Source organism: Anabrus simplex, chromosome 1, assembly GCF_040414725.1.
Source record: "Anabrus simplex isolate iqAnaSimp1 chromosome 1, ASM4041472v1, whole genome shotgun sequence".
In the NCBI taxonomy this organism is placed as follows: Eukaryota; Metazoa; Arthropoda; class Insecta; order Orthoptera; family Tettigoniidae; genus Anabrus; species Anabrus simplex.
The window spans coordinates 662,296,437-662,312,262 of record NC_090265.1 but is presented as its reverse complement, the minus strand read 5'-3'; the positions used below and the strand labels follow the sequence as shown (position 1 = coordinate 662,312,262).

General features: G+C 39.3%; 1 protein-coding gene across 1 annotated transcript in view; it reads right to left on the bottom strand.

Annotated features, from left to right (window-relative positions):
- The window catches only part of LOC136857286 (protein qui-1), a 2,256,165-nt gene that overhangs the window by 364,984 nt on the left and 1,875,355 nt on the right, over positions 1-15,826 (bottom strand). The window contains exon 7 of the mRNA XM_068225125.1: positions 2,044-2,207. Coding sequence (XP_068081226.1) covers positions 2,044-2,207 — 164 coding nt within the window. The remainder of the gene's footprint in view (positions 1-2,043; positions 2,208-15,826) is intronic.

Here is a 15,826-nt window from a genome sequence, read left to right as displayed (position 1 = left end):
GTGCTTGATTGCCCAAAGCGTTCTTTCAGTAATTCGCCACGAAAATGACTGCATATCAAACTCTGAAGCACTTACCAGTTATAACCTTTTATGAAAAACATATACCTGTTTACGTGTTAGATGGGCAAATACAAAGGATTAATTTGGGTCAACACCATGTAGTTTTCCAATTGAAGGTAGAAGAGTTTATGAAAAAGCAACTGGAATTTTTCTTAAGTAGAATACTGACTGCCAACTTTGAGAACTAAGCCATCCTGTTTAGTGTACATGCTATGAAGTACATCACAGCAAACGCATTAAACTTCTGCAGGCTTGTCTCATTATTCTTACAAATACGTATGTTATACACATGCAATTCTTACATAACTCCTTAATTTATATGTTAACATGCTCAGCTCAATCACAAATCTTAATAGTAACTCTGGAGATACTTAATTCTTTTTTAAAGATGAATTCCTCCTGATTATCAGCAATCACTTTCTATCCATCCCATGGCACAGGCCAGAGTAAAGTGTAGCTTTCACCGAAGTCCCAGTCTCATCCATGGCTGTGACAATATGGAAGCTGATTGGCTATGGGTGGTGCTGAGTATTGACATTCAGAGCACAACTAGTGCATCTGAGTGTTATGAAAGGTGTTGCTCATAGGGTCAGTCGTGCTGCAATAGCACTTTCTGACCAAGTGAGGAAAGCAATGGCAAACTACCTCACTCCTCGTCTTGCCTAGTACGCCTCATTTTGGTGCTGCCATTGGTTTTTGCGGTTTCCTTATAACCGCATAACCTTTGGTGGTGCTATTTGAGGATCCAACCAGCCTCTGGGTTGATGACCTAACAGACAGACAGATCAGCAATAACTTTGTGTTATCACCAACACAACATCATACAGAGATAATACTAGAGGTGTCCAGTATGGAACAATCATGAGTGGAACAGCCGATTTAGTAGATTAGCGTTGATATGGACATTTTTTACTATGACGTTTCAGGATAAATATAATGGGACATTTGGAAAAATGTGTGGGACTGCTATGGGATCCATTTTGCGTCTCTGTCCAACTTTTCCTCCATTAATAATGAAACTGTCACAGTTATCGATAAGTTCGGTGGTAAAATGCAGATCACAGATACGACGTTTATCACTCAAAGGCAGATCTTATCGCGGAGTAGCCTTGTTCCACTTGGAGAACGGATTGGGATCCTTTGGGGTGACATTTTATTTAAAAACATGATTGTTTATCGCAAACCGACTTTTAACCCGGGGTATAGCAAGCCGTTGGCATGTTCTCAAGCGGTAGTAAATTGAAGCATATGCCGAATATTTTTCACTTTTCAATTTACGAAAGGTTAACATCAGACATTTTGCGCGTATAAAACTAACGAAAAAGACTAGAAACTGTTTACACACTTTCGCTTAAAAGCCGACAAAAAGCGTGCCTACTTGGCCTTTATATCGACAGCAGCGCTGCAGGTGGCGGAGAACATGTACATCATGTCTGTTAACATGTGATTCAGAGGGAGTCATCACACTATTTATTTCTATTCGTCATACTTATAGTAAACATGTTTGTGAGTCTTGATGCAGAAATCTGTTAGGCTTTTAATATCGGGTGTAAAACCTCTAACACACCATATTTACGTTAATTCTGACAGTACAAGATACAAACAAAATTGCATAATTTTAAAAATGCACTAATTAAAGAACACAATGTACGCTTGCATTACAAAGGTAAAAAACGACTTCGGAGACAGAAAGAAAATCATACTAATACACTGTCACAACAGGATGCTTCTGAAATTACGGTTTACCTCTAACGCCTTATCTGAAGTGAAAGAGTCAATATAGACAGCAAAAACTTGTGTTACTGCCGTCTAGTGGGTAATTTATGCCTATTTACAAAAGATGAAACAAATAATTCATGAATATTCCGTGTGAGCACCTTCTAATACCACCGGACTGATCCGGGACCAGGCAGGCCAGTGTTAGTTAAAATTGAATTGCTTTCTAGCGGTAGTTTTAAAGAAATGAAGAGAAAAATGTCTTACCTGGGCTGTTGTAAGACGTAGCTCTCCTCCTGGCGGCCAAACCAAGTGTCTAGAAGGTCAGCCTTTAGCCCTTGGTCCAGAGCAGAGGCATGAATCGCATCAAATACTTCAGCATCCAGGCGTTCAGGAAGCGGGCATGGTTGATATTTGTTACCCACCAGGCACTGAAAGCAACAAAGAGCATGTTTGTTAGTTTTAACAGTAAGTTCGAGAATAATGCTAGCGTATATATATCAAGGAAAAATACTGTAAACAAGCAAACTCGCAGTTTGACGGGTCTGTTCATATCGTGATCTCAGCCACGACACATCCAGTTATGTATGTGAAGTTGGAATAGCATTTCTCATTGCAATAATCCCTCATGCAGTGACCGGGTTTCGAATCAAAGCTGCGTTGATGAGAAGCTAGGGACTATGTGACTCAGTAAAGAGAGAGCATTTTCGTTTCATTTATTTTCAACTTTATGAAAAACTTATACCTGTTTACGTGTTAGATGGACAAATACAAAGGATTAACTTGGGTCAACACCATGTAGTTTTCCAATATAAGCTAGAAAAGTTTCTGAAAAAGCAACTGGAATTTTTCTTCTGTAGAATACTGACTGCCAACTTTGAGAACTAAGCCATCCTGTTCTGAAGGTTTCATCATTCATCCAACAATTAGAGTTTTCAGACCAACGAAAACCAGCCAGAAGAGTTCGATGTGGAAAAATATGAATTTATGAAGACATGGTGGACTTCTATAAGCAAACGTACACGCTATCATCCAATTTCCGTAATCGGCTTGATGTTAGGTGCTCGAGGAACTGTTCGTAGGGTTTCTGTCAACTTTTGCAATACCTTTGGGCTGAGTGGTGATTTCAACTATAACATCGCCATTACTACTCACAAGAAGTCCATCATGATCCTCAAGAGCCATGCTTGTGGACCTCAGATAAGTGTTTGACGTGCCTCACTCTTTCCCCTGGTCTAATGTACAGTAACTCCGTACTCTGTCTGTATCTATTATTGTTATTCAGGTACTCTTTGTCCTTGGGGAACCTGCAGCTGTTGCGGGAAGGTTGTATAATTAAAATTATTCGCTTAATGTAGAAGAGTTAAAAAAACGTGAATGTGTGACTTTGACCGGCAGAGATTCGATGTTCAAATCCCACAGCTACCCGTGGATATTCTAATGATTCTTTCCTACTTCAAACTTCAGCCCAGATCCATTTTTCTTTGTTAGCGTTAAACGTCGCACTAACACGTCGAAGGGTTTTGGAGACGCAGGGATAGGAAAGGGCTAGGATTGGGAAGGTAGCGGTCATTGCTTTAATTAAGAAAAAATAACCCCAACATTTGCCTGGTGAGAGGATGGGAAACCAAGGAAAATCATTTTCAGGACTGCCGACCATGGGATTCACACTGTATTTACAGTGCACTATATCTTCTGGTATGGACTAGAACAAGATTATTTCACTGATCTGCCTCAGTCTTATTCTTGTTTAGACAATAAGAAAGTCACTGAGGTATTGTGCCGGTCCGGGGCTTCAGTGTACAAGAATAATAATAATAATTCGTGAGGGCATCAGCCGAATAAAAAAAAAAATACGTGATGAGATCTTCGGCGAATGGCCCTAGAATCGAATTCTCATCATCATCATCCCTACTTCATAATAACCACGGCTATAATATTAGAGCATTCAGGTCAATGGTACGTTCGGACTAAAAGGCATTACTAAATTATTTATAAGTAGGGATCTCAGTACAGAAGAGGAATACAACGTCACTACAAATCAGAAGAATGATGTTTTAAAGTTTTATGAATACCTGATTTATTATCAACTGAGAAAGAACATCCATGATTAAAACGAAATGTGCCATATAATATTTTATCACAAAATTAAAAAAAAAAGCGGGATTCATATTATTGAAATTATTATTTAATTGCCTTGTGGAATTAATATTCCACACCGATAATCCCGATATTTAGAGGCCCTTCACTTGATACTACCTCTATTATTCACAACATTGTTAGTCATTAATTAATTAATTAATTAATCAATTAATTAATTACACATAATAATCGGCACTATAATGATCACCCCTTTGATATCATCCCAGTTTTCTATACATAAACTGGAGTTTTAAAATATTATAATTTCTTGTGATCATATTATTACGCAATCAAGGATTAAGACAGTATGTTAATTATGACAAGCACATTCCAAGATATCTGAAAGTCATGTTCAGCCCTAATAACTAACTTCATTATTATTTACAAAGGTATAACAAATCGCATAGGCATGTTTCGCCGGGATTAAAATAAAATACCATTTGATCAATTAACATATAATAATACTGGGCTTATGGATGACGCGTGAACAATAACACGACATATTACTTGTAATAATACACTCAACTACCACCAAACACATAATATGACCCTTTATCATATATACAAGATTATATGGAGGGAATGGTCCTTCCATTACCAAAAATAATGACAATGATACACGTTGCCCTGGATAGGGGTCGAACTCGTAGTCTTCTCACTGCAAGATGCATGTTTTAAATTTCTAGATCGGATGGAATGAACAAAATAAATTGGGAGGAAGTCTATTGTTCCTACTATATTAATTCAGTCGCGGTGACAATTAGCTACTCTATGCGTAAATGTCCGTCGGATATTGTTAGAAAGTAAATGGCCATCGAACACTCCACAGTCAGGCTTTTAACGTGCCCACAGCTTGCTTAGCCTTTGTATTCATCTGTCACTTTCTCTAGTGTAACGGTACTTCCGCACGCCTCCCTTTCATACAGTCCGGGGAAGGTATCTCTCTTTAATAAACCGCCTCGATATAAATTCGGGCCGACTCGGCTCCTTCAAGCTCACATGGTTCTATTCAACCTAATCTCAATATAACTGGCGTGGTATACTTCTTCACGCTTTGCATAAATTATCTCTGGCACATACTTATATCGCCTTGATTATCAATTGATAGATATTCACCAACCATCACTTCCAACTCAATACCACGAACACTCGCATATAATTACATAAGGGATATTAATTCATGCCACTCTATAAAACAAATTTACATATTAAATTCACGATCCAGAAATTTATACTCGCATCTAAAAACATCATTTGAACTCCTCATATGCTCCGTCTTATACATGACATACAAGTCATCCTCGTATTCTTTTGAAGAGGCAGAGCATCTCATCTTATCATAAGATCTGGGGTTACCTAGATGGATACCACTTCCATCCATCATAACACTTCTTGAAGACAAAATAAATCATTACAGGAATCTTATAACTAACATGCATTACTTTCCAAGGGGTTTAAATAAACTGCTAGTCATCATTGCCAGTACAAACTTCCTACTACACAAGCTAAAAATTTTAATCCCTTCGAACAGCCCGCGATCATCATTCACATTTTTAATCTACTTGACATGCTAATTCTAACTATTTACAGGAGGGAAAATGACTTTCAAACATAGTAAACTTGAAAATGCACTTATCTTAGGGTGATCATTCTCGTCCGAGGCAGCACACTCATAACAGCTTAAGCCATCATCTTGCTGCCTTTGATGTCGTAAGGTCCTTGGTTCGTTTCCGGGATGAACTCCATTTTGTAGACTTCACCACGCATAATAATCCTGGATGTATCCAACACAATGAGATGTTGGGTAGGTGAGTGATTCGTGTATCCTCTTCCCAGACCAGCGATCACTCGTTCCAATATGCAAGAGGGTAAAACACTATGGTTATAATTGAGTCACTTTGTAACACGCACTACATTCAGGCATGGTTAAATTTATCCCGAATATTGCTGAACTATCACGTATTCACTTGCACTGTAATCCAACGTTAAGGGTAACTAACTTGCTTATTTCACATCCCCTCACAATGTAAAACAACTCACATCTACGTTTGTACTTTCAGCAGACGCTGCCCAAATTATTATTATTATTATTATTATTATTATGCGTGAGTCGCAATTTCCTGAACAAATTCACTTTTTCAACGTTCTAATTGTAATTCCAATTGTGCTCTCACAACACTTCACTGTATTTGACTAGTAGTGGATTAATCTAGCCACACACGAATCCATTGAGCATATATTACAGTAGCTTGAATGCTACGCAGCTCTTAACAGGTAGATTATTCCTCGTTCACTATCCTCATTGATTACACCATGATACAAAATGTTATAAATACACGAAATTTACACAATAAGTGCACGTCAATAATCACTGCGCTTAAATAATGATTTATGCAGTACTTCTGCTAGTTAAATCTCACAATTGCAGTACTTCATCACTTGATGAAAGTATTACACAATATCACAGGTCGTGCAAAATAGCAACACGTCTGGACAGCACGGAGACACAGTAGATAGTGGATAAGTAGTCTCCTGTCCGATTCCTTTTGTAAAACAGAGGAAAAAATCAAGAGTGGGGGTTAACTCCGCCTTCATGTCGGGGGCCGCTTCCGTAAAAAGCCGTTTGTCGGCGTTGATTTGCATATCAAAAGATAGCTCCGACCTTCCATATTTTACTGATCGAATCTCATTCTCTTAGGATCGGCGGTTTACTTATAATCGCCAAAGCGTCATCTACAACTTGTGCAATGATTGACTTACGTCTTGCTAAACTCCAGGATAGGCTCACCTCGCCAGACCTGTGGCGATGTTCTGTAATTCTCTGCACCGATTCAGATCACGTAATCAATGATAAGTTGAATAACTGGAAGATGTTTCGTTGTCATCTTTAACTAAATAATTCCTTGATCACGGCAAGCTCTTATTTATGAATATTAGATGCGTAAGTCAATAGTCACATGATCCTTATTATTGTTATTAATATTGAAAATTCTGAAACAAATGAAGGTTTTGGTTGGTATCACTAAAAATCACCAACAAATATTTAGGGAGTTACTTCTCCCCAAGTTAACCCGACTTATTAAGCATGGCTGGCGGGCTGTCACATGACCTTCTACTCCTTCCAACTCACTCGCACAGGAGAAAGAAACACCCTAATTGCTGGCTAGCGTATGACTCGCCCTCGTCATTACGCGCACAGAGCCCCTTGTCCTCTAAAGTAGCAGCGCATCGTTCGTATACCGTGCAGCGTTGTGGCATGCTAACTTTGCGGCAAAACGTCGTAGAATGACGCGGAAAACGGCATATTATTGATATGGAATGTCACGATATGGTATCTAAAGTACCGTGAACGGTCACAGTATGAACACTCCTTAAGCAGCCAGTCCCTCAATGACATGAAGGTATAATTTAGAGGGTCGATTTTTTCTTTTTTCATACACTAATGGCTTTCGGCCTTGGAAGACCATGCGGCCAGTATTTACACAGTGAGAGAGCATACATTTACAGATCTTCGTGGTTGAAAAGGAATCATGATTATAACTGAATACTGCAGTCTGATAAATATTGTGAAATTTTGCGCATAATTGTGGAGTAGAGTTTGAAGTTGGTAGTGGGGTATTTAACTTTACTAGAGAAAAGTACAGATGGTTCTGATGTTGAGAGCACTTCCTTACATGAGAGTAGGATGTGGTTCAAGTCGGCTATTTCTCCAGGGTTTCTGGGCAGTGAGGTATGTCCAATACCCTGATCCTGTGGAGATGACTCGAATACCATCCACGACCCAGGTGCATTATTATTTGAAATGAAAGGTGTCTTTGTGTTAATTTCAAATTCTTGAACGAGACTTGCGTAGAGGGTCGGTTGGCGCGCGCATTTTACTTGACTTGGGGGACTGAAATAGCACAGCACTTTCTGGCTCACGAGACAGTGAGGAAAGTAACAGAAAACTACCTCACTACTCATTTCCCTAGGGCACATCTTCAGCGACGCCCTAGCTCAGTGATGGTGGAGCTGTTGAGGATCCAAGCAGACTTCGGGCTGAGGATTCATCGTACATACTTCGAACCTACACCAAGGTGTGATTACGCAATCACATACCTCACAGACAGTATTTATGAATACAAACACTACGACAGTCAGCAAAAATTACGAAAATAAATAAATAAATAAATAAATAAATAAATAAATAAATAAATAAATAAATAAATAAATAAATAAATAAATACCAGTGGCTCAGACGCTAAAGAGCTGGCCTTCTGAGACCAAGTTGTAGGTTCGATCCCTACTCAGTCCGGTAGAACAAGAAGACGCTCAGATACACCAGCAGTGTTGCCACATCCTCCGAAATTTCAGAACGTCCTGTTTTAAAAATATTCCAGTAAACACGAAATGAGATGAAATTCTTCCGATTTTCCGGTCCTCTCTTTATAGAATTAAGCTACAATATTATACACGTTTTTTCCTTTCATTTATTATCAGTTTTACGAGAATTTAGGGTTCGAGGATGAGTTCTTTAACATGCGAAAGGTAAGGGTTTCTCGTACATATTCATTCTGATATGATAGTGGACTGAGCTGTTCTACATGACCTACCACGTAACTCCCAAGGGCATTGAAAAGTATTGCTAGGATTTCGAACGTGGTATAGTCTTTCTGTGTCTGACAAAGAACCACATCTGCAAGGGCCAGGGAAAAGAGGAAGGGTAGTGGGCGATGACCTAAATGTTAGGTCCATTTTGACAACAATGTCATCATAAGAAAAGGAAGATCCTCAGATGAATGACTGACTGAATTAACCTTTATCAACCAAAAAATCTCAGATATTTTGGTCATATTGCGAGAAGACAGGAGGCAATGGAAATACTTATCATAGAGGGAAAAGTCGACAGCCGAAGACCTAGAGGACGTGCAAAGTTTCGATGGATGGATCAGATCAAGAGCTTGACCAGGATGAGCTTACAGGAAGCAAATCACCATGCCAAAAGCAGAGACTCCTGAAGGCTTGTCGCGTGATGCCACTACACACTTACGAAGGGTTGTACTCAAGGAGAGAGTTAATTGTATGATAATTTAATTTTCTGTAAAATAATACAAATTAACATATTTCTAATCATCTTCGGAAATTTTGACTAGATCTTCCAAAATTTTTGATCCGACCTTCCGAAATATTGTTTTTAGATCTGGTAATACTGTACGCCAGACTCATGTAGGTAGGTTTACCAGCAGATAAATGAACTCCAGTATGTCAATAATCTGGCAACTCTGCGTATCCGTAAACTGTAAAAATATTTCATGGGACGTGCTATTTGCTTTACGTCGCACCGACACAGATAGGCCTTGTGGCGACGATGGGATAGGAAGGGCTTAGAAATGGGAAGGAAGCGGCCTTGGCCTTAATTAAGGTACAGCCCCAGTATTTGCCTGGTATGAAAATGGGAAACCACGGAAAACCAATTTCAGGGCTGCCGACAGTGGGGTTCGAACCCACTATCTTCCGAAAACAAGCTCACAGCTGCACGCCCCTAACCGCACGGCCAACTCGCCCGGTGTTCATGGGACGTAAAATCAACAATATTATCATTAAATAAATAAATATATAAATAAACGAATAAATAAATAACATAAAATATTTTCAGAGACACTAACGTTTTCGAATCTTGTCTGGAAGAGGTTTTGCTTGATGGCAGTAGCGTAGCCAGGATCGGCCGATGGTTGTGGGGTGTTATAATTACAAAATGATGGTAGAATACAATGGAGGTGCTTGTGTGTGTGTGTGGGTGGTGCGCGCGTGCAAGAACACTGTTACAAGTGAATTATGTTGATATTCAGATTGCAGTACACTACAAAATCTTAAATTAAAAACAGAACAAGAACAATATTATCAAGTTCAACAGTTTTACACAAATGATTTTACAATCTAAAAACCAACTTTCGAGGCTTCTTATAAAATATGTTCAACAGATTTGTTGGTTCTACAATTATGTTTCTGAATGTTTATTTAGTTTATTGCCAGTTTCTGTTTATTTCATTTTCGTGAAATTTCCCCCTGTTGACTACGCCCCTGCTTGAGGATGGTTGTTGCATAGTGGTACCTCCTTTTAAAACAATAATCACCACCACCTACGCCCCTGCTTGACAGTAAATTTACAAACACAAATTTACCGCTGATAATTTTGACTTCCAAACATAGATCAAGGTAATTCCATGCGAAGACGCGATTACGAACACATGCCATTTACGCTTCGATATGGCATCGCCATTGGTTTTTACGGTTCCACAATAATAATAATAATAATAATAATAATAATAATAATAATAATAATAATAATAATAATAATAATAATAATAATAGAGTCGTTCGGGGGAAGATGCCTATAGCTTCGTAGTTCCGTCGGGTACCACTAGATTGCAACACCAACTTGTTTATATTTTTTTTTGGTTGCTATTTGCTTTACGTCGCACCGACACAGATAGGTCTTATGGCGAGGATGTGACAGGGAAGGGCTAGGAGTGAGAAGGATGCGGCCGTGGCCTTAATTAAGGTAAAGCCCCGGCATTTGCTTGGTGTGAAAACGGGAAACCACGGAAAACCATCTTCAGGGCTGCCGACAGTGGGGTTCGAACCCAGGATCTCCCGAATACTGGATACTGGCCGCACCTAAGCGACTGCAACTATCGAGCTCGGTACACACCAACTTGTCTCGCGCTTGTTGGCCTAAGTTGTCCGTTGAGTCCAATGAAAAATGTTTTCCCGCTCTGTTATCAAGAAATTCAAGGTAAGAACTTAAGTCGATGCTTTGTTAACAATGCACAGTTGTTTTTAAGTGCTTATATGCCTGTACAGGGTTATTCACCTAACATGTTACACGCAAATAACTTCTAAACCATTAATGATAATTATCAGCATTCTGTTTTCATATTCGTAAATGGTTCGCAGGGTATTGTAAAATAACGTGCTACTTAGTCTCATGGGGTGATTAATAACCGAGAGATTGATACTAACACCATATTGTTAAATGGAACGGCACAAATTTATACAGCTGATTTAAAAGTTCATCTGCGTACAAGTTCAAATGTGTAAGTATTTTCAAAATCGGACAATTACTTTTTGAGATATAATAAGAACAGCATACGCTGTTTCGCATGCCGCATCAGACGGCGTGAAGTCGGACAAGGACATATTGAGGCGCAAGCTGCTTCCTGGCCTTGATTCCAGCCTCAGAATGGGTACCAGGTATGTACCTCGTACACATGTGATGGGTTTGCAAAGTGTGTATGACAGGCTAACACATGACAGGACAGAAAGGGTTGATGTGTTTAAAGCGAATAAAATAAGTACTTTGCATTGAAAGGAACATAACGAAAGCTATAATTGTCACTGGTTTTAGTGTACAGTTCATACTATTCTATGAGTTGAGAAATAAACATAACACAAAACACCGGAAGAGCTCCTTCTAGAAAAACAATTCAGAGCTGATCGTAGTGAGATGGCAGCAACACAATCATTTATGTTTTATTTTACATGCATTAATCTCCGCAGAGCTCCAGCGCGACTGTAGTAGCGTGCATTCGGGAGAGCGTAGGTTCGAGTCCTGCCTCGCCCAACCTGACATTGATTTTCACGGTGTCCCATGTTCAACACCAGGCAAATACCAGATAGGTACCTTTGTGATAGGCCACGGCCGACTTTCTTTCCAAATCCTTCCCATTCCCATCCGTCAGATAAAATACTAAACTGAGCGCAGCCTATTACATGTCAAAACAAAACAATACAACTTTAATCTCCCTTCCCCGTTGTGTGTTCGCCAGTCACACAATAACGTTGCACACCCAGGGTATGTTACGGTACATCATATTATGTTTATAGTACATGCCTGGTATCCGTTCTGTGGCTGGAATCAAGGCCAGGAAGCAGCTTGCGCCTCAATATGTCCTTGCCCAACTTCACGCCGTCTGATGCGGCATGCAAAACCGCGCATGCTGTTCTTATTCATATCTCAAAAAGTAATTGTCCTATTTTGAAAATACTTACACATTTGAACTTGTACGCAGATGAACTTTTAAATCAGATGTATAAATTTGTGAGGTTCCATTTAAAAATATGGAGTTAGTATCAATATCTCGGTTATTAATCACCCCATGAGACTAAGTAGCACGTTATTTTACAATACCCTGCGTACCATTTACGAATATGAAAACAGAATGCTGATATCTTTAATGGTTTAGAAGTTATTTGCGTGTAACATGTTAGGTGAATAACCCTGTATAATTAGTAGGATATGCAAATGTTATTATGTGTTGGGCATGGTGGATACTTTGCAGTGTAGGTTGTTAAATTAACTTGCTCCGAAGCTGCCATTATGTGCACGTTGCGGTAAGTGGTATTTCACTCCGAGCCTCGGTAGATATGCCACTTTTTCTTCGAGATAAGGTGCCGAAATTGATTCTTTAGATATAACATTTTTGTTTCATAGGAACATCACGAGAACATACACCAGGAAATCAAACCGTGACAGGAATTAAAGAGATTATTCAGATAGCAGAGGATGTGCGCCTCCCTCAGAGAAAGTCAACAACCGATTTGAAGATCCAGCGGAATCAGCGACTGAAAATGAGACAAAGCCAGGAACATCCTTTGAAGCAATTTCTCCTATACCTGGATCTGTTACCTAAGCGCAAAAAGAAATCAGCTGCAGTTCTCACGGAAAAACATCGAATAGAAGATGCAAGAGCTCGACGAGACGAAAGTACCCAAGAAATCCACTACGAGTCAATCTGTTAGACTAAGCAGGTCAGAGAATGACAGTGACTTTTGTGCTGAATGTGCCCTCAATTATTATGACAAAATTGGACCACAGGTTGGACTGGATTCGCTGCATCGTTTGTGATAAATGATTACATGAAACCTGTACAGATTCAGAAAACATGTGCAATAACTGTGCTAAAGAACTCTGATACAAGAGTCATACATACAGCTGATTTCATGTGGTTAAAATAAGATTTTATGTGTTTTTTTTTCAATAGTCGTAATAAATATGCTTTATGGATTGTGTTTAGACAATCTGTCTCCTGAATGACATAAAACTAGTAGTCGAAACTCATCCAGATGTAATTGCCATCTTACTCCGATGCTCGGGATGAGATGACTAAATAAATGTCCAAAACATAAAATTACATATGAATGGCATCACTAATTGATCTATATATAGAAATCACTCGGCAAAATATATTTGTTTTATGTCTAACTCAAACTCTCAATTTTCAAGTAAACTATTGTCCTCAAAACACTAAGTTGGGCATCTCCCCCCCCCCCCGATCTACTCTAATGATAATAATAATAATAATAATAATAATAATAATAATAATAATAATAATAATAATAATTTCGTGTGGCTATTTCTAGCCGAGTGCAGCCCTTGTAAGGCAGACACTCCGATGAGGGTGGGCGGCATCTGCCATGTGTATGTAACTGCGTGTTACTGTCATGGAGGATAGTGTTATGTGTGGTGTGTGAGTTGCAGGGATGTTGGGGATAGCACTAACACCCAGACCCCGGGCCATTGGAATTAACCAATGAAGGTTAAAATCCCCGACCCGCCCGGGAATCGAACCTGGGACCCTCTGAACCGAAGGCTAGTACGCTGACTATTCAGCCAACGAGTCGGACAATAATAATATGATAACGTTATTGGATTTACGACCCACTAAACTTCTTTTACGGTTTGAGGAGACGCCGAGGTGCCGGAATGTAGTCCCGCAGGGTTATTTTACGAGCCAGTAAATATACCGAAACGAGGTTGACGTATCTGAACATCTTCAAATACCACCGGTGAGCCAGAATAGAACCTGCCATGTTGGGGGTCAGAAGGCCAGCGCCTCAATCGTCTGAGCCACTCAGCCCAGCTGTTCCCCACTAATAAATGCGTCTTTAGTCCCATTGGGGCTGATATTGAATGTAACCAACATAATTAGAAGATTTAAAAGTTTACGACTAACCAAGCGAGTGATTACTCTAATTTGCATTTTTTATTTTGATGTGGTATAGTACTGTTACTCGAGAGGAACGAGCAAAGTAGGCTTCTGTTCACCTTTCAACGACGGGCAGTGATAATGAGAGAAAAATGGTGGTTCGGTTCCCCTCCATTGTTAGCCACGAACACGATACATATTCAGACAGACAACCAGTGCAGTCTAATGAGCACAAGCTTCATGTTACTCTGACTGCAGTAACCAACGAACAGAGTTGGTCCTGACCTGGCTCGTCCCCAGGTAATCACATTTCCTCCACCACAGAGGAAACTCCCGCGCTCCCGGATGTTCATTATGTCCGCTTCAGAATCAGAAACAAAACTCTCGTATGAAAAAGCGACAAACCACAACATAAAGCGAACTTTCAAGGGACTGACAAATAAATTCTTTATTCAGTCCGTCCAAATACAAAAGAAAGCGAGGCTTCAGAGATGAAACTGTCTTTCCATTAGGGAACATTTTATTTATCATTAAAGCGCCACGCTGTTATATATTCAGTCTCCAGGATTGGTGATTTACATATTTTATGGTGTAACATCTGTTACTTCATAACTTGGCACTTAAAGGTCATAGAAAATCCATGACTGTATAGGAATAATGAATACCTCAAAATGCCCCAAAGCATTTAAATTGTGTAATAATGGAATATTAAATGCGAAGAACATACAATACCATTCCCTCATTCCTTTTTTGAACGACTATACACCTCCCATTCTGAGTTATTTTGATGCCTAGGTAACGGCTCTTAACCTGTTGTATTGTGGCATCATTTATCTTCGAATAAATTTTCTTCGTTGTCAGCCGGTATAAACATGTCCTATGATGCTCTTTTGCGTTCAAGTTTACGTTCAATTTTAAAAACTTCATGTTAATTCTGTACTGAACCGAGAATCTAATGGGAACAAGAAAGGTCCATCTATTCAATACCATACAATATTATGAAATCATTTATAACATGTTATTATTATTAGTACCGGTTTCGATGCTGGTGTGCGTCATCATCAGCCATAAAATTAGAAAAGCAGACAATGACAAGGTTACAAAAACAATGCATAAAGTGTACACAAATTTTACAAAATTAGGCATGACTTAATTAAAAAAAATGATCGTAAACGTTAACGTATAACCTAAACCTAAAAGTATAGTACCAATTGTCTTAAAACTTTGTATATACTTCCTCTTGACAAGAGTCTTAAAGCGTTGAATAATATATGAGCAAATTAAATTGAGCCGAGGACTATTTTTAAAGTCCGAGAGCATATTTCCTTATTTCTTAAGATAATTTGTATAAAAGATTTTCTTGCTGAACATCCACTGAGTCTTGAAGTAACAGGTGCAATTAATAAGAAAACACTTTACTATTGGTTAAAAAAGTCTGTCGTTAAAATAACGTAACCAGTCATAAGACGTAAAAACTTCTAGAACTAAAAAGAACGTGAAGAAAATTCGAACCCTGTTTTGCGTAATAAAATACATGTATTCTCTAACTTAAAGAACGTGGATGTATTCGGTCTGCTGAGTACTGACAAGGGAACATCCACAATGGTGAAGTCGCCGATCGCGATGAAACTTAGCAAACACATTGAGGTACATGTAAAAACATTGCCAGCATCAATTTTAGGCGCCAACATTCATTAGCGCGTTAACTAAGGGGCCTAAAAGTTGCGACATTTCAAGTTCCGCGCGATCAGCGATGAATGCCTGCTGGCCAATGCTAAGCCGGCACACACACTTCCCGTCTGGAGACACACCCTCTGCACCGCCTTTTACCCTCCAAGTGGTTCTCTCCGGCACGTTCCCCTCCCTTCTCCTCGCGCTTGCCGGCTGCTTGGCTGTGGAACGAGACCGGCGCTATATTTTGCTTCTTTACGTACTATAAT